Here is a 22,774-nt window from a genome sequence, read left to right on the forward strand (position 1 = left end):
GGTCAGGATGTGTTATGTTGGGGCACCAAAGCCCAAATTCTGGTGGACATCAAGCAGTTCTTATATCTCAGTGGTGAGGTCTCCTGGAGGTCATTCCCTCACCTTGTTCCCGCCTACTTTAGGGTGTTCCCAAATCTTTTAAATGTAACACCCTTTCATGACTAACGCAGGCCATACACGGTCGAATTTCGAATCAGAAAGTTCGTTGTTTTTTTTTTTTTGTGATCCGATTTTCGAAATTCGGCCGACCAAAGCTTTCATGTTGCTACAAAAAATACGAAAATGTTTGTTGTGCACACGTCTAGTAAAAAGTTGATGTTACGCCGAGTAAATAGATACCAAACACGTCACGCTTTATAATTGCACGTACTCGTGGAATGGCGACAAACTATGGTACCGAAAAATCTCCATAGGCGACACTTACATTTTTTTTTTTCGGTTGCCAGGTTAGAGTTACAGAGGAGGTCTAGTGCTAGAATTATTGCTCTGGCTCTGGCGAGATGTAAACATCCCTTGTTGTGACAGTAATAGGTGGTGACAGGTCCTCTTTATGGAGAGACCGGAGGTCTAAAAGACCCCAAATCCCTCCTTTGCACTTCAAAGTTTTCAGATCGCCCAACACGACGATTCTAAATACTATATATATATTTTTTTTTTTTTATTCGGCGCCATTGGCAGCCGAGTAAACCGGAAGTGACGTCGCTTTCGTGTTTACGTTCAGGAGACTGGAAAGAAGCTAGACGCCGGAAGTTCCGGATCGTGGAACGGGTCTCCCGGTGGAACAGGAGGCCCGGTCAGAGCAGCGGGAGGGGGGATATCCCGGGATAACAACCGAGCGGTTTTTAGCCACATCGGTAAACTCGGCACAGGGATGGTGGGAACTCCTCATAATGGGCACAGCGGGTGTACAGACCCGTAAACTCGGCACAGGGATGGTGGGAACCCCTCATAATGGGCACAGTGGGTGCCCCAATGATGGGGCACTATTCCTCTCACTCAAAGGAGGCACTATTCCTTCCACTGACACCAGTGATGGGGCACTATTCCTTCCACTGACACCAGTGATGGGGCACTATTCCTCTCACTGACACCAGTGATGGGGCACTATTCCTCCCACTGACACCAATGATGGGACACTATTCCTCCCACTGACACCAATGATGGGGCACTATTCCTCCCACTGACACCAATAATGGGGAATTATTGCTCTCACTGACACCAGTGATGGGGCACTATTCCTCTCACTCATAGGAGGCACTATTCCTTCCACCAACTCCAATAATGGTCCACTATTCCTCCCATTGAAACCAATGATGTGGTACTATTCCTTCCACTGATATGAAGCACTATTCCTTTTGTCAACACCAATAATGGGGCACTATTCCTTTCACGAGCACCAATGATGGGGCACTATTCCTTTCACTGACACCAATGATGGGGCATTATAACTCTCACTCATAGGAGGCACTATTCCTTCCATCAACACCAATGATGGGCCACTATTCCTCCCATTGAAACCAATGATGGGGCATTATTCCTCTCACTGACACCTATGATGGAGCATTATTCCTCTCGCTGATATGAGGCACTATTCCTTCCACCAACACCAATTACGGGGCACTATTCCTCCCACTGATATGAAGCACTATTCTTTTTGTCAACATCAATGATGGGGCTCTATTACTCTCACGGACACCAATGATGGGGCATTATAACTCTCACTGATATGAGACACTATTCCTTCCACCAGCACCAATGATGGGGCACTATTCCTTCCACCAAGAGAAATAATGAGGCACTATTCCTCCCACTGATATGAGACACTATTCCTTCCACCAGCACCAATGATGGGGCACTATTCCTTCCATTGAAACCAATGATGGGGCATTATAACTCTCACTGATACGAGACACTATTCCTTCCACCAAGAGAAATAATGAGGCACTATTCCTCCCACTGATATGAAGCACTATTTCTTTTGTCAACACCAATGATGGGCCACTATTCCTCTCACGGACACCAATGATGGGGCATTATAAGTCTCACTGATACTAGACACTATTCCTTCCATCAGACCCAATAATGAGGCACTATTCCTCGCACGGACACCAATGACGGAGCACTATTCCTCCTCCCACTGCCCACACTCCGCCCATCTAAAGTCGGAAGAACAGTAAACTGGCCCCTTTGGGAAGTTTGGAGACCCCCTGATATTGAGAATGATGGGATTAGTAGTTTACTGAAGGAAGACAGGATTATTTTTATGCTTCCAGTTCATCTCACAGGATGTGACTGGGACATTTGATTTCTTTCAGCCTCCACAGACATATTCTGTACCCGCTGAAAATGTTCCTAACCGTTAAAAAAAAAACATAAAAGGAATACGGCCAGCTGGGAAGCTGCAGCACATTATGTTTCTGTTTTTTGGGTTTAGTGATGTTTAAATGGAGTATCTGGAACGGCGCTTTGTGACTCCAGCCAATGGTGTGCAGCAGTGTCTCCATACAGACATGTGAGGCCGGTAATGTTCTTATCGGTCCGCTGTTTGCACAGGTTGGGATGGAGGCGCAGCGATTGCGGCGGAACATGCGGAAAGACTAATGTATTTGGCTGGAGCCACAATCTAGTCTCATCATGTGTTGTGTTTTTCTTTTTGTGTTTGTCTGTTGGCAGGATGTGCGACACGGGGGAGGGCCTCTTTATCTTCCAAACCAGAGAAGGTGAAGCCATCTATCACAAAGTTCACTCTGCAGCGCTGGCGATCGCGGAACAGCACGAGAGGCTACTGCAGACCGTCAAGAATTCAATGGTACGTGTGCTGCGTGCATTTTTCTACAAATCTGTACCTGGGGACCCTTTTCCAGCGACCTGGCTGTCATACTAAGCCGGTGTACAAGGGACATTGCCCTTAAGTCAGGGGCGCAGACACTGACAGCTATCGGTTTACAGTAGTGGAAACTTCGGAAAGATGGACAAAAAAACTCTTGAGTTGTCTTTGTTGTAAAATCAATGATAAAATGCACTACAAAAGGCATCAAAAATGGGGAAAACCGCCTACGCGTTTCACACTGGATCAGTGCTTAATCATGGCAGAGCCATGGGCGGCAATTAGCCCCACAGTGGAGTGGAGAGTGGAACGGGAGGAGCGGTCGGGCGGCAATTAGCCCCACAGTGGAGTGGAGAGTGGAGCTGGCGAAATGGGATGGAGTGCAGGCAGGAAATTTCCTGCCCCCCTGAAAGTGCTGCCTGGTACAATGGTACCATCAGGTCCCATGGTAGGGCCGGCCCTGCTGCTGTGTCACAGAGCTTTGATCTGAATATCCCGCCACGCCCGTCCTCCTCTCCCTCTTCCTTTTCCAGCGTCCGGTGTAACAAAAATTCCGCCACCTAGACTGTGATAGGCGGCACACTGATTACATTTCCCAGCATTGGAGAGTGGGCCATCTATCACAGTCTAGGACTTTGTTACAACCGCCGCTGGAACAGGGAGAGAAAGATGGGGCGCCAAAATATTCAGATCAAAGCCTGTGACACAGTGGGTGATGCCTGCTGTCTGTGATCCAGGCAACGGTGAGTCTGAAATTGAGGGGCACAGTGAGGCTGCAAATTGACGGGCACAATGAGGCTGCATTTGACGGGCACAGTGAGGCTGCATTTGATGGGCACAGTGAGGCTGCATTTGACGGGCACAGTGAGGCTTCATTTGATGAGCACAGTGAGGTTGCATTTGATGGACACTGTGGGGTAGATTCAGATAGATTAGCGGATCTTTAGATCCGTGTAATCTATCTGATTTACGATCCGCCGGCGCAAGTTTGAGAGGCTAGTGCAGTATTCAGAAAGCACTTACCTCGAAACTTGCGCCGGCGGATCGTAAATCCCCCCGGCGGAATTCAAATTCCCCGTGCCGATTTAAAGCGGTCCTCCACCCTAAAGTGGAGTCCCGCTGATCGGAACCCTCCCCCCCTCCGGTGTCACTTTTGACACCTTTCAGGGGGGAGGGGGGTGCAGACACCTGTCTAAAGACAGGTATTTGCACCCACTTCCGGCCACACGATACGGGCGAAAGACGGGCATTCCGTCACATCCCGTCTGTCGCCCGTTGTGTGCTGGGAACACTCGGCTCCCAGCACACAGCGTGTGAGCCAATCGGCGGGCGCAGCGCGACTCGCGCATGCGCCGTAGGGAACCGGGCAGTGAAGCCGCAGCGCTTCACTTCCTGGTTCCCTCAGCGTGGATGGCGGGGGAGCAGCAGAGTGACGAGCGATCGCTCGTGCTCTGCTGCGATCGGCGCTGGACTCCAGGACAGGTAAGTGTCCTAATATTAAAAGTCAGCAGCTGCAGTATTTGTAGCTGCTGACTTTTAATATTTTGTTCCCATGGCACATCCGCTTTAACTGCGCATGCGCCGTCCGCGAATTTTCCCGGCATGCATTGCTCCCAATGACTTCGCTAGGACGTCATTGGTTTCGTCGTGAACGTAAATTGCGTCCATCCGTATTCGCGACCGACTTACGCAAACGACGTAAAAATTCAAAACTCGGCGCGGGAACGAAGGCCATACTTAACATAGGATACGCCACATATAGCAGGGGTAACTATCCGCCGGAAAAAGCCGAACGCAAACGACGTAAAAAAAAAGCGTCGAGCGTTCGTTCGTTTCTGAATCGGCGGATCTCCTCATTTGCATATTCGTCGCGTATACAAATGGAAGGGCCACCTAGCGGCTGGCGGGAGATTGCAGCCTAAGATCCGACGGTGTAAGTCACTTACACCTGTCGGATCTAAGGGAGATCTATGCGTAACCTGATTCTATGAATCAGTCGCATAGTTCCGACCGTCGTATCTCAGAGATACGACGGCGTATCTCTTTCTGAATCTCCCCCTCTAAGGCTGCAATTGATGTGCACAGTGAGGCTGCATTTATTGATGGGCACAGTGAGGCTGCATTTGATGGACGCTGTCAGGCTAAAAAATGAATACCCAACAGGGGCTCTAATCTATCCTTACTCAGAAAAATGAGTGGTAGCTGATCATACAAAAGGATTTGGTGAGAAGTTTTTACCTAATATAAAGGAAATTGCCCCCCCATATGGTGATCAGCCCCGGCCTCAGACTGCGCCTATCACTTCGGAGCACACATTTGTACCTCGGGATATTGGGAAAAGCTCTTATGTGAAACGTCATACAGTGGAAACACGAGAAAAATTATTTCCTGTTCCGGAGATGAGAGTGTTTACTCAGGCAGTGCACTTCATACACTCCTTAATTAGCTAAATAGATCCACTCTGTTATATAACGCAGACAAATCGTTTTTTTTGTCCCCCCCCCCCCGTCTTGTCTGGACAGCCAGTATTTCCACCATCTGACAGCGCCGTCTCCTAGCGATGTACTCTACTAATTAAGATTTTATTTTTCATTACGGGCCCCTTAATTACCATCCATCAGTGCATTCATCATGCAGGTGCACCTCGAAGAATTCTTCCTCCGGCTCCGACTGCGGCGTCTTCTCCATCCAGCCGTATTCCCAGCAGCCGGCGGAGGATTCTGATTGAACATCTATCATGACATAAATACACGGAGCTCGTCAGGCGTCTACCGATATCATATTGGGCCTGATAAACTACCGACCGCGCGCCGTTAAGCACTTCCGCCCCGGAGGGATTTACCCCCTTAATGACCTGCCCATTTTTTTGCGATATGGCGCTGCATCGTTTTAACTGACAATTGCGCGGTCGTGCGACGTGGCTCCCAAACAAAACTGACGTCATTTTTTCCCCACAAATAGAGCTTTCTTTTGGTGGTATTTGATCACCTCTGCGGTTTTTATTTTTTGCGCTATAAACAAAAAAAAAGCGACAATTTTGAAAAATAACAATATTGTTTCATTTCTGCAATAATAAATATCCCAATTGAAAAAAAAAATCTTCATCCGTTTCCTTGGGATCCCCAAACTACGGCCCTCCAGCTGTTGTAGAACTACACATCCCATGAGGCTTCGTAACACACTGACATTCACAGACATGACTGGCCGTGATGGGAATTGTAGCTCCTGAACAACTGGAGGGCCGTAGTTTGAAGACCCCTGGTTTAACCACTTAAGACCCGGACCTTTAGGCAGCTAAAGGACCGGCCAGGTTTTGCGATTCGGCACTGCGTCGCTTTAACTCACAATTGCGCGGTCGTGCGACGTGGCTCCCAAACAAAATTGATGTCCTTTTTTCCCCACAAATAGAGCTTTCTTTTGGTGGTATTTGATCACCCCTGCGGTTTTTATTTTTTGCGCTATAAACAAAAATAGAGCAACAATTTTGAAAAACAATCAATTTATTTTTTATTTTTGCTATAATAAATATCCCCCAAAAAGATATATATAAAAAAAAAAATTCTCAGTTTAGGCCGATACGTATTCTTCTGCCTATTTTTGGTAAAAAAAAATCGCAATAAGCGTTTATCGGTTGGTTTGTGCAAAATTTATAGCATTTACAAAATAGGGGATAGTTTTATGGCATTTTTATTAATAGTTTTTTTTTTACTACTAATGGCGGCGATCAGCGATTTTTTCCGTGACTGCGACATTATGGCGGACACATCGGACAATTGCAGTTTGGGAGTTAACCACTAGGGGGTGCTGAAGGGGTTAAGTGTGACCTCATATGTGTTTCTAACTGTAGGGGGGCGGGGCTGGACGTGTGACGTCATTGATCGTGTTTCCCTATAACAGGGAACACACGATCAATGACAGCGCCACAGTGAAGAACGGGGGAGGGGGGGGGGGGGGGGGGAGTTTGCCGCGGGTCGGATGGGATTCGAGTTGTTGAGCATGGATTGGAATCCTGCAGCGCCCGCAAGGTCCTCTACTTCATAAGACACATGTACAAACCCATCTGAAGTTTGCCAATGAACATCTAAATAATTCAGAGAAGGATTGGGAGAAAGTTCTGTGGTCAGAGGAGACCAAAATTGAGCTCTTTGGCTCGCTGTGTTTGGAGGAAGAAAAATGCTGACTATGACCCTAAGAACACCATCCCTATAGTCACACGGAGGGGGAAACATGATGCTTTGGAGATGTTTCTCTGCACTTTACCGATAATACGGCCAGCTGGCAGTGTGAAATAGCTCTTGAGATAATTCAGCTTCACTCCATGCCCATATAAATATAGCCTAGAGAATGTAAAGACCCCCCTTCAGCACAGACCCCTCCATTCAGCACAGATGGACCCCCCTTAAGCACAGACCCCCCATTCTGCACAAACCCCTCCATTCAGCACAGATGGACCCCCCTTCTGCACAGACCCCCCCCCCATTCCGCACAGATCCCTCCATTCATCACAGACCCCCCTTCAGCACAGATGGACCCCCTTTATGCACAGACCCCCCCCTTCAGCACAGATGAACCCCCCCTTCAGCACATACCCCCTTCAATACAGATGGACCACCATTCAGCACAAACCCCCCTTCAGCACAGACAGACCCCCCTAGCCCATCCCATTCAGTACCTCAGATCAGCCATTAGCGCTGCACAGGCACAGCAGGTTCCCTGGGGAGGAGGCAAATTCACTCTGCTCGCTGTGCCTGTGTGACATCCGGCCCGGGACCGCTCAGACAGCCCGTGGCCGCAAAACTCAACACCTTCTCGATTTTCCAGGGGGGGGTCAATTGCCCCCCCCTTGCCCTATGGAGCGGACGCCCATGTCACCAAGTTATTGACACCCATTTTCATAGTGTGTATCTTCTATTTTCCGGTGTCTCTAGCAAATCCAGGTTTGATTTATAATTTCCCAGGGAAGGCTTTCTATGGTTATGTCGGCCAGAAGGGCTGATAATATGTTGGGGAGCCCAGCAGGAAAGAATCTCTCCCTCGGCTTTAATTTCACAGTCAGCAGACTGGTAAATGGTTGGCCTGTGCAGATATTACGAAGCTCGCTCGCCTCTATTCCTGATAGCTCTGCCAAGACCACCCCATTAGCACAGAAGCTTCCATTCCCGATAAGAGATGGAAATGAGATATTCAAAGAGAATTTTTCCTGCCGCGTAATCTCTGCCTATTTTCCCTTTAATGGGGGAATAATAATGATATATTTATAATAAAGTTGAAGTGAAGCATATCGCACATAGCGCCTCGCTCGGGAAGCGACGTATGGTGAAGTCTCAATTTCCGACGCAAGGAATTAATTACACATTCCCTTTTGAAAAGTGAAATTAATTAAAAACTAGAATTTCCTAATCAGAGGAAGCCGTTCTTGGCTAAATGACTCGGGTTATCTACAAGGCTAATTTATAAGTCGCGGGTAGGACTTGTAATATGCGGCTCGGCTAACCTTCAGAAGTCTCGGAACGATGGCGAGATCTTCCCGTTGGCCAGCTTCATGGCGTAGCGTTGGGTAAGGGATGAAATAATTGGCATCCCTGCTCTGTTGGGGGTGCAGAAATAAGGAGTTGACTAGTTCATCTCTTTATACTTTACATAAGTGAACTTGACAGCTTGGCTTCGGAGTAATCTTGAAAAGTATACCGTAAAACTTTTTTCTCACTCCCCTGAACTCTCAGGCCCCGTACACACGTCCGAGGAACTCGACGTGCCAAACACATCGAGTTCCTTGTCGAGTTCTGTGTTGAAGCCGCCGAGGATCTCGGCGGGCCAACTTTCCTCATTGAACAACGAGGAAATAGAGAACATGTTCTCTATTTGGCACGACGAGTTCCTCGTCGGCTTCCTCGGTGAAAAGTGTACACACGACCGAGTTTCTCGGCAGAATCCAGCTCCGATCGAGTTTCTGGCTGAATTCTGCCGAGAAACTCGGTCGTGTGTACGGGGCCTCATACTTTGCAAGTTGACCAACCGGAGCATGTAGGTGCAATTATGTTTCTGGTCCATGGAGCCAGAATAAGTTCTAAACTGTGTCAGATTTTTACTACTTTTTGAGGTCCAACTGAGCTGACCGCTGCTCCCAAAGCCAAAAGCGAGGGACAATCTAACATTTGAAAAATTGCCGCTAGAACAAGAGTTTTCACAATTGGGGACACTTGGTGGGACATCCCTTACTTATTCCTGGAGATACAGACAGCGGTCAAATCCTGAGAGAGATTTTAACCTGCATTCTGCATAGGATTTACGGATTAGGTGGTAGCGCTACCCTACACCCTACAATCACTACAACCGCATAAATTAAGAGTGCTGCACCAAGCGCCGATGGTAATGCTCTGGTGATCCACTTTGATCTGGGTGCTGGCATACTGAAGCAGAAACACCCCTCACTCAAGTCCACCAAGATCAAGAATGGCCCCAGCATTGGCTCCTCCTAGGCCTTGCCCCCTCATATGTTTCACCCCACCCACAGTGGAATGAACACTACCACTGTCTTGCTGCCGAGGGGGGACACCCAATATACCTTGACACAGCTGCTGCCACCCTTGGCCTGACAGGGTAACAACACCCCCAGGCAAACAATGGTAGTTACTCCCCAGCACAGCCATGGCTGGAACAGAGGCTAAATTGCCCATAATTACACTTGTCTGAGCCAATTAACGACTCGGCCCCCTCTAAATTTACAGCAGTGCCTGTTCAACAGGAGCAGGGCACTACAATAATAAAAATGCCGTAAATCTATGCCCCATTTTCTAGACTCTGGCCCAGATTCAAGTAGAATTGCGCGATATTTGCGCTGCCCTCGATTCACGGAGGAGTAGCTCCGTGAATTGCGAGGGCGCGCCGGCAAATTTGCCCGGCGTAAGCGCGCGCAAGTTAAATGATCCCGCCGGGGGCGGGAATCATTTAAATTAGGCACGCTCCCGCGCCGAGCGTACAGCGCATGCTCCGTCGGGAAACTTTCCCGACGTGCATTGCGCCAAATGACGTCGCAAGGACGTCATTTGCTTCTAAGTGAACGTGAATGGCGTCCAGCGCCATTCACGTTTCACTTACGCAAATGCCGTGAAATTCAAATTTCACGGCGCGGGAAGGCCGGCTATACTTTAGCATTGGCTGCCCCTATTATTAGAAGGGGCAGCCTTGCGCTAAAAGTAGCCGTACAGAAACTCCGTACCTGGCTTGCGCGGGGCCCGCGCAAGCTTGTGAATCAGTGGTAGTATGCAATTTGCATACTACACGCTGATACACAATGGGAGCGCCCCCTAGCGGCCCCCGCAAGAATGCAGCCTAAAATCTGCGAGGCATAAGAGCCTTATGCCGCACAGATTTTAGCCTGCAGTCGGTGTAACGAGGTTCCTGAATCAGGAGCACTCGTTACACCGGAGCAAGTAAGCACTTGCGCTGCGTAACCTATGGTTGCGCGGGCGCAAGTGCTTCTTGAATCTGGGCCTCTATAACTTTTGCGCAAACCAATGAATATACTGTACGCTTATTGCGATTTTTTTTTTTTTTTTACCATAAAGATGTAGAAGAATACATATCGGCCTAAACTGATGAAGAAATATGTTTTTTTTTTATTTATTTTTTTATTTGGGCATGTTTATTATAGCAAAAACTAAAAAATATTATTTTTGTTTTTAACTAAAAAAAAAAAAAAAAACGTAAATACCACCGTAAGAAAGCTCTATTTGTTGGGGAGAAAAAAAGGACCTAAATTTTGTTTGGGTCGCACGACCGCTCATTTTTTTTTAGTTTTTAGTTTTAGTTTTTGCCTTCTATTCACTTTATTGGTCACTTACAATACCACTTGAAGCAGTACTTAACGTGCGTGGTATAATGAATTCTGCTGTTTTAATGCATCAAGATGATCTTAATTCGCCATGCTGTTGTGATCGATGAGAGCTGAAAATAGCAATCGTTGTGGGAGATAACACGCGCATTCTACTGAACTGAGCTCACTGACCGCAGAGCTTCACAGATCAATTGATCCATTTGTGTCAGCCTCTGCCCCCCAAGGAGCTCATTTCTCTGCACCAGTTTCTAAAGCACCCGTACCTATTTGGTTCAGTGTTGTGGCAAGTCAAATCACCTGCCAGTATGTGTTTGTGTTATGGGAGGAAACCAGAGCACCGAGAGAAAACCTTCATGACTATGAGGCCCCGTACACACGACAGAGGAACTCGACGTGCTTGGCACGTCGAGTTCCTCGTCGAGTTTTGGGATGAAGCCGCCGAGGAGCTCGGCGGGCCGCCTTCTCCCATAGAACAACGAGGACAACGAGAAAATAGAGAACATGTTCTCTATTTTCTCGTCGAGTTCCTCGGCGGCTCCATCGAGCCAAAACTGTACAGACGACAGAGTTTCTCGGCAGAATCCGGGTTTTGACCGAGTTTCTCGGTGAATTCTGCCGAGAAACTCTGTCGTGTGTACGAGGCCTGAGAGAACATCCAAAATCCATGTAGACCTCATTTCCTGTCCCAGTGACAACTGTTCCCAGGTTAGGAATTGGGGCAGTTCTATCCAATGGGCAGAGTTCCCCCTTTACATCTGGGTCCACAGCGTTCCCCCCTTTACATCTGGATGCGCAGAGTTCCCCCCTTTACATCTGGATGCGCAGAGTTCCCCCCTTTACATCTGGGTCTGCAGAGTTCCCCCTTTACATCTGGAAGCGCAGAGTTCCCCCCTTTACATATGGAAGCGCAGAGTTCCCCCCTTTACATCTGGATGCGCAGAGTTCCCCCCTTTATATCTGGATGCGCAGAGTTCCCCCCTTTACATCTGGTTGCGCAGAGTTCCCCCCTTTACGTCTGGATGCGCAGAGTTCCCCCCTTTACGTCTGGATGCGCAGAGTTCCCCCCTTTACGTCTGGGTCCGCAGAGTTCCCCCCTTTACGTCTGGGTCCGCAGAGTTCCCCCCCTTACGTCTGGGTCTGCAGAGTTCCCCCCTTTACGTCTGGGTCCGCAGAGTTCCCCCCTTTACGTCTGGGTCCGCAGAGTTCCCTTCTTTACATCTGAACTCGCAGAGTTCCCTTTCACTGTAAGGGGGGGACTCGGCAGACTTTGATGTAAGGGAGAATTCTGGGGACTCTAACATAAGGGATGCTCTGGGAACCCTAATTTCAGGGGAACTCTTATGTACGGAGAGGAGTCTAATGTAAGGGGAAACACTGTGGCCTCTGGTGTAAAGGGGAACTCTGATGTAAGAGGTGCAGATTGAGCCCTCTCTCCTCTCCTGTCTGTGTGTGTTTGGGGGGGCGGGGGGGTTTGTTAATGTTAGCTCTAGGCAGTGTGAAAGAGCAACAGACCCTCTCAGCTTAGACAACTGCAGCCAGCAACCCTGCTGGGAAGCCGTAGTCCGGTCTAAATAATGTGTCCCGGTTTCAGGCAGTCTGAAACCCCCGGACGCATGATTCCAAACAGTCCGGGGGAATCCCGGACAGGTGGCAACCCTAGTGCATACCCATGTGGGCAAACATGGTCCTCACAAGACTGTATGCTGTTGTACACCCGTGACCTTAAAAATCTGATACAGTAAAACCTTGGATTGCGAGTATAATTCGTTCCAGAAACATGCTTGCAATCCAAAGTACTTGTATATCAAAGCAAATTTCCCCATAAGAAATAATGGAAACTGAAATGATTTGTTCCACAACCGTTTATTCATAAGTCCAGTTTATAGTCCATATAAAAAGATGTGATAAGTTGTGTAACCGTAAAATGTCCATCCACAGATGGAAGCCTCCCCAAGGGGATTGGAAACAAAATCCAGCAGGAGCTCCAGAGTATTAACCGGCCAATAGCAGAGCGCAGCGAGACTCGCACAAGGCGCAGTGCACACCCGGCCGTGAAGCCGTAAGCTGTCACGGCCGGTTGCCGGTAGTTGCTATGACGGCGCCGCAGGGAGGAGTGAGGCTTCCGGGCAGCCGCATCGCTGGACCGTGGGACAGATGAGTGTCTGTTTATTAAAAGTCAGCAGCTACACCTTTTGTAGCTGCTGACTTTTAATGAACTAAAAAAAAAAAAAAAAAAAACGGGTCGAACTCCGCTTTAGGGCTTAAACCTTTTTATGGCTCTTGCTGCTTACAAGTTAAAATCAACATTTAGTGCTAGAAAATGACTCAGAACCCCCAAAAAATAAAATACACTTTAATGAATTTAAAAAAAAACCCTAAACAATAATGTTTGCCCAATTTTGTTGTATAATGTGAAATATGATGTTCTGCTGCAAGAATCGTGATCTTTATTCTGAGCAAAAAAATCTTGATTCTCATTTTATCCAAAATTCAGGCAGCTTTTTTGTGCACCAATAAAGAGTTTATACAAAGAAGCAATTGAGTTGCCGGCTATATGCTTTGGGAGGGGTTTCTAATCTGGGGTAACCCAGACACCCTTCTCATCATGTAAGGTAGCAGTGTTCCCCCTGTAGTGTTTCCTCCAGTAGTGTTCCCCCTGTAGTGTTTCCTCCAGTAGTGTTCCCCCTGTAGTGTTTCCTCCAGTAGTGTTCCCCCTGTAGTGTTTCCCCCAGTAGTGTTCCCCCAGTAGTGTTCCCCCAGTAGTGTTTCCCCCAGTAGTGTTCCCCCTGTAGTGTTCCCCCTGTAGTGTTCCCCCTGTAGTGTTCCCCCTGTAGTGTTCCCCCTGTAGTGTTTCCCCCAGTAGTGTTCCCCCAGTAGTGTTCCCCCAGTAGTGTTCCCCCTGTAGTGTTCCCCCTGTAGTGCTCCCCCAGTAGTGTTCCCCCTGTAGTGTTCCCCCTGTAGTGTTTCCCCCAGTAGTGTTTCCCCCAGTAGTGTTCCCCCTGTAGTGTTTCCCCTGTAGTGTTTCCCCCTGTAGTGTTCCCCCTGTAGTGTTTCCCCTGTAGTGTTTCCCCCTGTAGTGTTCCCTCCTGTAGTGTTCCCCCAGTAGTGTTCCCCCTGTAGTGTTCCCCCTGTAGTGTTTCCCCCTGTAGTGTTTCCCCTGTAGTGTTTCCCCCTGTAGTGTCCCCCCTGTAGTGTTCCCCCAGTAGTGTTCCCCCTGTAGTGTTTCCCCCTGTAGTGTTTCCCCCTGTAGTGTTTCCCCCTGTAGTGTTTCCCCCTGTAGTGTTTCCCCCTGTAGTGTCCCCCCTGTAGTGTTCCCCCTGTAGTGTTCCCCCTGTAGTGTTCCCCCTGTAGTGTTCCCCCTGTAGTGTTCCCCCTGTAGTGTTCCCCCTGTAGTGTTCCCCCAGTAGTGTTCCCCCTGTAGTGTTTCCCCCAGTAGTGTTTCCCCTGTAGTGTTCCCCCTGTAGTGTTCCCCCTGTAGTGTTTCCCCCAGTAGTGTTTCCCCTGTAGTGTTCCCCCTGTAGTGTTCCCCCTGTAGTGTTTCCCCTTGTAGTGTTTCCCATGTAGTGTTCCCCCTGTAGTGTTCCCCCTGTAGTGTTCCCCCTGTAGTGTTCCCCCTGTAGTGTTCCCCCTGTAGTGTTCCCCCTGTAGTGTTCCCCCTGTAGTGTTCTCCCAGTAGTGTTTCCCCTGTAGTGTTTCCCCTGTAGTGTTCCCCCTGTAGTGTTCCCCTTGTAGTGTTCCCCCTGTAGTGTTTCCCCTGTAGTGTTCCCCCTGTAGTGTTTCCCCTGTAGTGTTCCCCCTGTAGTGTTCCCCCTGTAGTGTTCCCCCTGTAGTGTTCCCCCTGTAGTGTTCTCCCAGTAGTGCTCCCCCTGTAGTGCTCCCCCTGTAGTGCTCCCCCTGTAGTGCTCCCCCTGTAGTGTTCCCCCTGTAGTGCTCCCCCAGTAGTGTTTCCCCTGTAGTGTTCCCCCTGTAGTGTTCCCCCTGTAGTGTTTCCCCCAGTAGTGTTTCCCCTGTAGTGTTTCCCCCAGTAGTGTTTCCCCTGTAGTGTTTCCCCTGTAGTGTTCCCCCTGTAGTGTTCCCCCTGTAGTGTTCTCCCAGTAGTGCTCCCCCTGTAGTGCTCCCCCTGTAGTGTTTCCCCCAGTAGTGTTCCCCCTGTAGTGTTCTCCCAGTAGTGTTCCCTCTGTAGTGTTCCCCTTGTAGTGTTCCCCCAGTAGTGTTCCCTCTGTAGTGTTCCCCTGTAGTGTTCCCTCTGTAGTGTTCCCCCTGTAGTGTTCCCCCTGTAGTGTTTCCCCTGTAGTGTTCCCCCAGTAGTGTTCCCCCAGTAGTGTTCCCCCAGTAGTGTTCCCCCTGTAGTGTTCCCCCAGTAGTGTTCCCCCTGTAGTGTTCCCCCTGTAGTTTTCCCTAGTAGTGTTCCCTCTGTAGTGTTCCCCCTGTAGGTTTTCCCCCTGTAGTGTTCCCCCAGTAGTGTTCCCCTTGTAGTGTTCCCCCTGTAGTGTTCCCCCTGTAGTGTTCCCCCAGTAGTGTTCCGCCAGTAGTGTTCCCCCTGTAGTGTTCCCCCAGTAGTGTTCCCCCTGTAGTGTTCCCCCTGTAGTGTTCCCCCTGTAGTGTTCCCCCTGTAGTGTTCCCCCAGTAGTGTTCCCCCTGTAGTGTTCCCCCAGTAGTGTTCCCCCTGTAGTGTCCCCCCTGTAGTGTTCCCCCAGTAGTGTTCCCCCTGTAGTGTTCCCCCAGTAGTGTTCCCCCTGTAGTGTTCCCCCTGTAGTGTTCTCCCAGTAGTGTTCCCCCAGTAGTGTTCCCCCTGTAGTGTTCCCCCTGTAGTGTTCCCCCAGTAGTGTTCCCCCTGTAGTGTTCCCCCAGTAGTGTTCCCTCTGTAGTGTTCCCCCTGTGGCCCCTGTGATACTTCCTACATTCCAGGGTGCCAAATTCCATAACATTTAGGGGATTATTTGTAAGCATTAAAAAAGTTTGCTTGGCCTTTCCCTCTGAAAGTCAAATAAGCAAAGCAAGCAGTTGCGGATTTGAATTCCCTCACCTAATACGCAGATTAGCGAGTGGGGGGAGGGGGGACTCTCTTGATAAATGCCTGCGAAGCTGCTTGGTATAATGCGCAGTTAATTTGATTGTGAGGCCCGCTCTCCATGGTGCTGAAATGGATGTCACCTCATCTCCATTACAAAAGTTATTGAAATTTCAGGACTGTGTGGCGATTGGCGATAACGACTTCACATCAGTAATATGTTTCTCAAATGTGCTAACTGGCGTGATGAGGAATAAGCCATCGCACAATGCCATGGCGGCTGGGTTTGCTGCGGATTGACAGTTGACTGATGCTGGGGGGGAAAAATAAAAAATGGATGACGGTATCATCGCTGAGCCGATGGGTTTTCAGCGCTGGGAAAACTCTCTCCCAGAATTTACTCAGCGAGAACGGCAGATTATTTCTCACCATAATACGGACTTTAGAGATAATTGATGGCTATGCCTATGAAGCCCCGTCCAGTGGAAGCGAGGGCGTGTCTGCAGTAAGTGATGTGACATTCACATTTTACCTTCTTCCATATTTTGATCATTTATTTCATATATAATGTGATTAGCATCCCTGCTAAAAGAGACAGCGGAAAGATGGAGAGTGCAACTTCTGGAGCCAATCGGCTTCCAGGTTTTATTGCCAAAGCTTAACCACCTAAGACCCGGACCTTTAAGCGGCTAAAGGACCCGGACAGTTTTTTGCGATTCGGCACTGCGTCGCTTTAACTGACAATTGCGCGGTCGTGCGACGTGGCTCCCAAACAAAATCGGCGTCCTTTTTTTCACACAAATAGAGATTTCTTTTGGTGGTATTTGATCACCTCGGCGGTTTTTATTTTTTTGCGCTATAAACAAAAATAGAGCGACAATTTTGAAAAAAATTCAATATTTTTTACTTTTTGCTAGAATAAATATCCCCCAAAAACATATATAATTTTTTTTCCCTCAGTTTAGGCCGATACGTATTCTTCTACCTATTTTTGGTAAAAAAAATTGCAATAAGCGTTTATCGATTGGTTTGCGCAAAATTTATAGCGTTTACAATATAGGGGATAGTTTTTTTTTTTTTTTGTTACTACTAATGGCGGCGATCAGCGATTTTTTTTCGTGACTGCGACATTATGGCGGACACTTCGGACAATTTTGACACATTTTTGGGACCATTGTCATTTTCACAGCAAAAAATGCATTTAAATTGCATTGTTTATTGTGAAAATGACAGTTGCAGTTTGGGAGTTAACCACAAGGGGGCGCTGTAGGAGTTAGGGTTCACCTAGTGTGTGTTTACTAGTGTAGGGGGGTGTGGCTGTAGATCTGACGCCATCGATCGAGTCTCCCTATAAAAGCATTCCTCCCAACTGTCCCTGATTTTGAGGGACTGTCCCTGATTTGGAGCAATGTCCCTCTGTCCCTCATTTGTCCCTCATTTTGGTCTGATCTCTATAGATGTATATAAAATGCACTTTTTATCTATCAAAAAGTGTTTTCCGGTGCTAAACCTTTCATCTGATTTCTAAATTGCTGCATTTTTTTATTCCAAGAGCCAATATAAAGGAATAGTAGTGGTAAAAAAAAGCACTTGTGGGTTTAACCAATCGTATGTTTTTGTACAATTCTCCTTTAAGGGGGCGTGGCAAGGGGTGTGTCTTATGCCTGCATACTTTTGCCGATAGGTGTCCCTCATTTCCATCTCAGAAAGTTGGGAGGTATGTAAAAGGGATCACTCGATCGATGCAGCCGCCACAGTGAAGCACGGGGAAGCCGTGTTTACACACGGCTCTCCCCGTTCTTCAGCTCCGGGGAGCGATCGCGAGGGGGCGGCTAGAAACGAATAGCCGCGCCCTCGTCCTGGATCGCTCCCCGCGGGTTTCCGACCGCCGCATGTACCGGGGGGGGGCGTCCCGATTGGACCCCCGACCCGCGGAAAGGCGGGGACGTACATGTACGCCCATATGCCTGTACGTGCCATTCTGTGGACGTACATATAAATGCGGCGGGCGTTAACCGGTTAACCGATCGTGTCAGAACGCGGACACGTAAACCACGTACGACGGCACTATAAAGGGGAAGTTCAAATCCAATTGCGCCACCCTAGGGGCTGCTGTAGCTGATTTTGTGTTAGTAAAAGACGATTCGCGCTTTTCTGTCTGTTACAGCGTGATGAATGTGCTATCTCCAAAAGGAACGCTAGTTTTACCAGAACGAGCGCTCCCGTCCCCTAATTTAGTCTGCGCATGCGTGGATTTTTAACCGATGGTCGTGCGTACTAACGATCGGTTTTGACCTATCGGTTAGGCGTCCATCAGTTAAATTTTAAAGCAAGTTCCTATTTTTTGGACCGAAGGTTAACTAACCGATGGGGCCCACACACGATCGGTTTGGACCGATGAAAACAGTCCATCAGACCATTCTAATCGGATGGACCGATCGTGTGTACGCGGCCTTAGGCCCCCTCCACTGCTTAATGTAAATAGTTTTCTAAAACATTTTTTGCTAGTGGACTATGTAAATATTCTGAACATGGATGTGTATTTATTTGTTTTCAGTTGAAGTATTGTACTATGGTTTTGTTTTTTTTATTTTTGTATACGATTTGTTGCTTTATTCTTTTCAATAAAAGATCAGCAGACTCCTCTGGTATCAAGCAGGTACAGGAAATCTGCATTTATAAAAATGAATGTTTATTATTTTATTTACTTTTTTTATTATTTTCTATTTTTTTTTTATGCAGCTGCAGAGAAGGATAAGTGAAAGGACAGTCTCCCTGAACACGATGGTCCCATTACCCCGCAGCGCATACTGGCACCATATAACACGACAGCACAGCACCGGCCAGCTATACAGTCTCCAAGGTAAGAGTCCCGATTTATATCTTCTATTGATATTCTCCCGGCGCTTCACCCCGCCGTCCACCTATCTCTGCCAATCTTAGTTTGGAATCGGTGAGCTCGGAAAATCTATAAACAGGGGGGAATTGGGGGGGGGGGGATGGGGGTGAGCTTTGCCTTCTTCAAAAATGATCATTAGATCAATAAACAGCTGAAGTTTTATGCAAATCTCAAGTTTTCCCGCCTCCAGCTGCTTTCCCCTCCCAGTCACAAGCTTTCTTATTGGTCCTTCAATGTCATCGACCAATTGGAGGAAGAAGGGGACAAGCTCCGATGTCACAAGGAAAGGTGAGACTTGCATAGAACTTTAGCTGCTTGGATTTCAGGATCTGCATTTCAACGTAAAGTTTTTTTTTTACTAAAGATTTCTTCTGCCTGTGAAGTCTTTGAAGTTATTCTCAATTAGAATTGTCTGAGTTTATATATATTCTACACTGCTTCTAGAACATCGGTCTTCAATCTATGGCTGCCTTTATCCGGCCCATGGGGCACTATTGCATCCACTGACACCAACAATGGGGCACTATGCCATCCACTGACACCAACAATGGGGCATAATTCATGTCACTGACACCAACAATGGGGCACTATTCCATCCACTGACACCAACAATGGGGCACTATGCCATCCACTGACACCAACAATGGGGCACTACTCCATTCACTGACACCAACAATGGGGCACTATTCCATCCACTGACACCAACAATGGGGCACTATTCCATCCACTGACACCAACAATGGGGCACTATGCCACCCACTGACACCAACAATGGGGCACTGTTCCATCCACTGACACCAATGATGGTGCACTATTCTTTCCATTGATACCAAGAATGGTGCACTATTCTTTCCATTGATACCAAGAATGGGCCACTATTCCTTCCATTGATACCAAGAATGGGCCACTATTCTTTCCATTGATACCAAGAATGGTGCATTATTCCTTTCATTGATACCAAGAATGGTGCACTATTCTTTCCATTGATACCAAGAATGGTGCATTATTCCTTCCATTGATACCAAGAATGGGCCAATATTCCTTCCATTGATACCAAGAATGGGCCACTATTCTTTCCATTGATACCAAGAATGGGCCACTATTCTTTCCATTGATACCAAGAATGGTGCACTATTCTTTCCATTGATACCAAGAATGGTGCACAATTCCTTCCATTGATACCAAGAATGGTGCACTATTCCTTCCATTGATACCAAGAATGGTGCACTATTCCTTCCATTGATACCAAGAATGGGCCACTATTCCTTCCATTGATACCAAGAATGGGCCACTATTCTTTCCATTGATACCAAGAATGGTGCATTATTCCTTTCATTGATACCAAGAATGGTGCACTATTCCTTCCATTGATACCAAGAATGGTGCACTATTCCTTCCATTGATACCAAGAATGGGCCACTATTCCTTCCATTGATACCAAGAATGGTGCACAATTCTTTCCATTGATACCAAGAATGGTGCACAATTCTTTCCATTGATACCAAGAATGGTGCACTATTCCTTCCATTGATACCAAGAATGGTGCACTATTCTTTCCATTGATACCAAGAATGGTGCATTATTCTTTCCATTGATACCAAGAATGGTGCACTATTCCTTCCATTGATACCAAGAATGGTGCACTATTCCTTCCATTGATACCAAGAATGGTGCACAATTCCTTCCATTGATACCAAGAATGGTGCACTATTCCTTCCATTGATACCAAGAGTGGTGCACTATTCCTTCCATTGATACCAAGAATGGTGCACTATTCCTTCCATTGATACCAAGAATGGTGCACTATTCCTTCCATTGATACCAAGAGTGGTGCACAATTCCTTCCATTGATACCAAGAATGGTGCACTATTCCTTCCATTGATACCAAGAGTGGTGCACTATTCCTTCCATTGATACCAAGAGTGGTGCACTATTCCTTCCATTGATACCAAGAATGGTGCACTATTCCTTCCATTGATACCAAGAGTGGTGCACTATTCCTTCCATTGATACCAAGAATGGTGCACTATTCCTTCCATTGATACCAACTAGGGTTGTCCCGATACCACTTTTTTAAGACCGAGTACAAGTACCGATACTTTTTTTCAAGTACTCGCCGATAACGAATACCGATACTTATTTTTAATCTCATGTAACAGCGGGACATGTGTCAGTTTATTTTTTTTTTTTTTTATCTTTAACAATTTGTTTTTAATTTTTTTTCTCTTCATTCATAAACTGAAACATTGTAAACACAGGTTACGATGTTTCAGTTATGTGAATGGACAGAGTCAGTAATCACTGACTCTGTCCATTTGGAGCAGTAAGGAGCTGGATTTACCGGCTCCTACCCCGCTCTCCATCCTGACAATTCCAGGGGGTGGAGGAGGAGCACGGAAGGGGAGATAAACACGGCGGGATACACGACAAAATACACAGCGGGATACACGGCGGGATACACAGAGGGAGAGAGAACCACGGGGGACACGGAGGGAGAGAGAAACACGGGGGACACTGAGGGATACACGGAGGGAGAGAGAACCACGGGGGACACGGAGGGAGAGAGAAACACGGGGGACACTGAGGGATACACGGAGGGAGAGAGAACCACGGGGGACACGGAGGGAGAGAGAAACACGGGGGACACTGAGGGAGACACGGAGGGAGAGAGAAACACAGGGGACACGGAGGGAGAGAGAAACACGGGGGACACTGAGGGAGACACGGAGGGAGAGAGAAACACAGGGGACACGGATGGAGAGAGAAACACGGGGGACACTGAGGGATACACGGAGGGAGAGAGAAACACGGGGGACACGGAGGGAGAGAGAAACACGGGGGAGACTGAGGGAGAGAGAAACACAGGGGACACGGATGGAGAGAGAAACACGGGGGACACTGAGGGATACACGGAGGGAGAGAGAACCACGGGGGACACGGAGGGAGAGAGAAACACAGGGGTCACTGAGGGAGACACGGAGGGAGAGAGAAACACAGGGGACAGGGATGGAGAGAGAAACACGGGGGACACTGAGGGATACACGGAGGGAGAGAGAAACACGGGGGACACGGAGGGATACACGGAGGGAGAGAGAAACACGGGGGACACGGAGGGAGAGAGAAACACGGGGGACACTGAGGGAGACACGGAGGGAGAGAGAAACACGGGGGACACGGAGGGATACACGGAGGGAGAGAGAAACACGGGGGACACGGAGGGAGAGAGAAACACGGGGGACACTGAGGGAGACACGGAGGGAGAGAGAAACACAGGGGACACGGATGGAGAGAGAAACACGGGGGACACGGAGGGATACACGGAGGGAGAGAGAAACACGGGGGACACGGAGGGATACACGGAGGGAGAGAGAAACACGGGGGACACTGAGGGATACACGGAGGGAGAGAGAAACACGGGGGACACGGAGGGAGAGAGAAACACGGGGGACACGGAGGGAGAGAGAATCACGGGGGACACTGAGGGATACACGGAGGGAGAGAGAAACACGGGGGACACGGAGGGAGAGAGAATCACGGGGGACACTGAGGGATACACGGAGGGAGAGAGAAACACGGGGGACACGGATGGAGAGAGACCATTGGGCCCCTTACAGGTGTAATGCAAATATATATATATATATATTTTTTTTGCATTACACCTGTAAGGGGGCCGATAGTCCCCAGGCCCCCCCCCCCCCTGTTTTATTATCTTGCGTCAGGAGAGAATAGATTACACTTGTTTTTTTGTGACGGCTGCCCTGCCTAAACGCATTAAGTCGCTGCCATGTGATTGGTTGATTAGCAATTTTGTGTTACCAAGCAATTGAACAGGTGTACCTAATAATAATAAATTGGCCGGTGAGTGTATATCCTCTGTATACGCTTTCCAGGGTATTCCCTCTGTATGAGCTTTCCTTCATGGTCGTGCCATATGGCGTGTTTTTTCATGTAAAACGTGTGCAGATTTTAGATGGGGGGGGGGGGGGTCCCTGTTCATTTGTATGCAACAGGTACGTGTTGGAAACAACATGCGAGATGCGGCAAACAAATAAAAAATAAACACGTTAAAACACCTTTAACCACTTAAGGACCGCCTTCTGCACATTTACGTCGGCAGAATGGCACGGCTGGTCCGGTCCGAAGCTCCAGGACCGCGGGACCCGATCGTCGCTGGAGTCCCGTGATCGGTCCCCGGAGCT

General features: G+C 48.2%; 1 protein-coding gene across 2 annotated transcripts in view; it reads left to right on the forward strand.

The window, feature by feature from the left end:
* Positions 1-22,774, forward strand: part of DOK5 (docking protein 5) — a 129,027-nt gene that overhangs the window by 95,980 nt on the left and 10,273 nt on the right. For both annotated transcript variants that reach the window (XM_040330164.1, XM_040330165.1), the window contains exons 6-7: positions 2,674-2,809; positions 18,418-18,538. In XM_040330164.1, the coding sequence (XP_040186098.1) occupies positions 2,674-2,809; positions 18,418-18,538 (257 nt within the window). The remainder of the gene's footprint in view (positions 1-2,673; positions 2,810-18,417; positions 18,539-22,774) is intronic.

The sequence above is a fragment of the Rana temporaria genome, chromosome 12 (genome assembly GCF_905171775.1).
Source record: "Rana temporaria chromosome 12, aRanTem1.1, whole genome shotgun sequence".
Classification (NCBI taxonomy): Eukaryota; Metazoa; Chordata; class Amphibia; order Anura; family Ranidae; genus Rana; species Rana temporaria.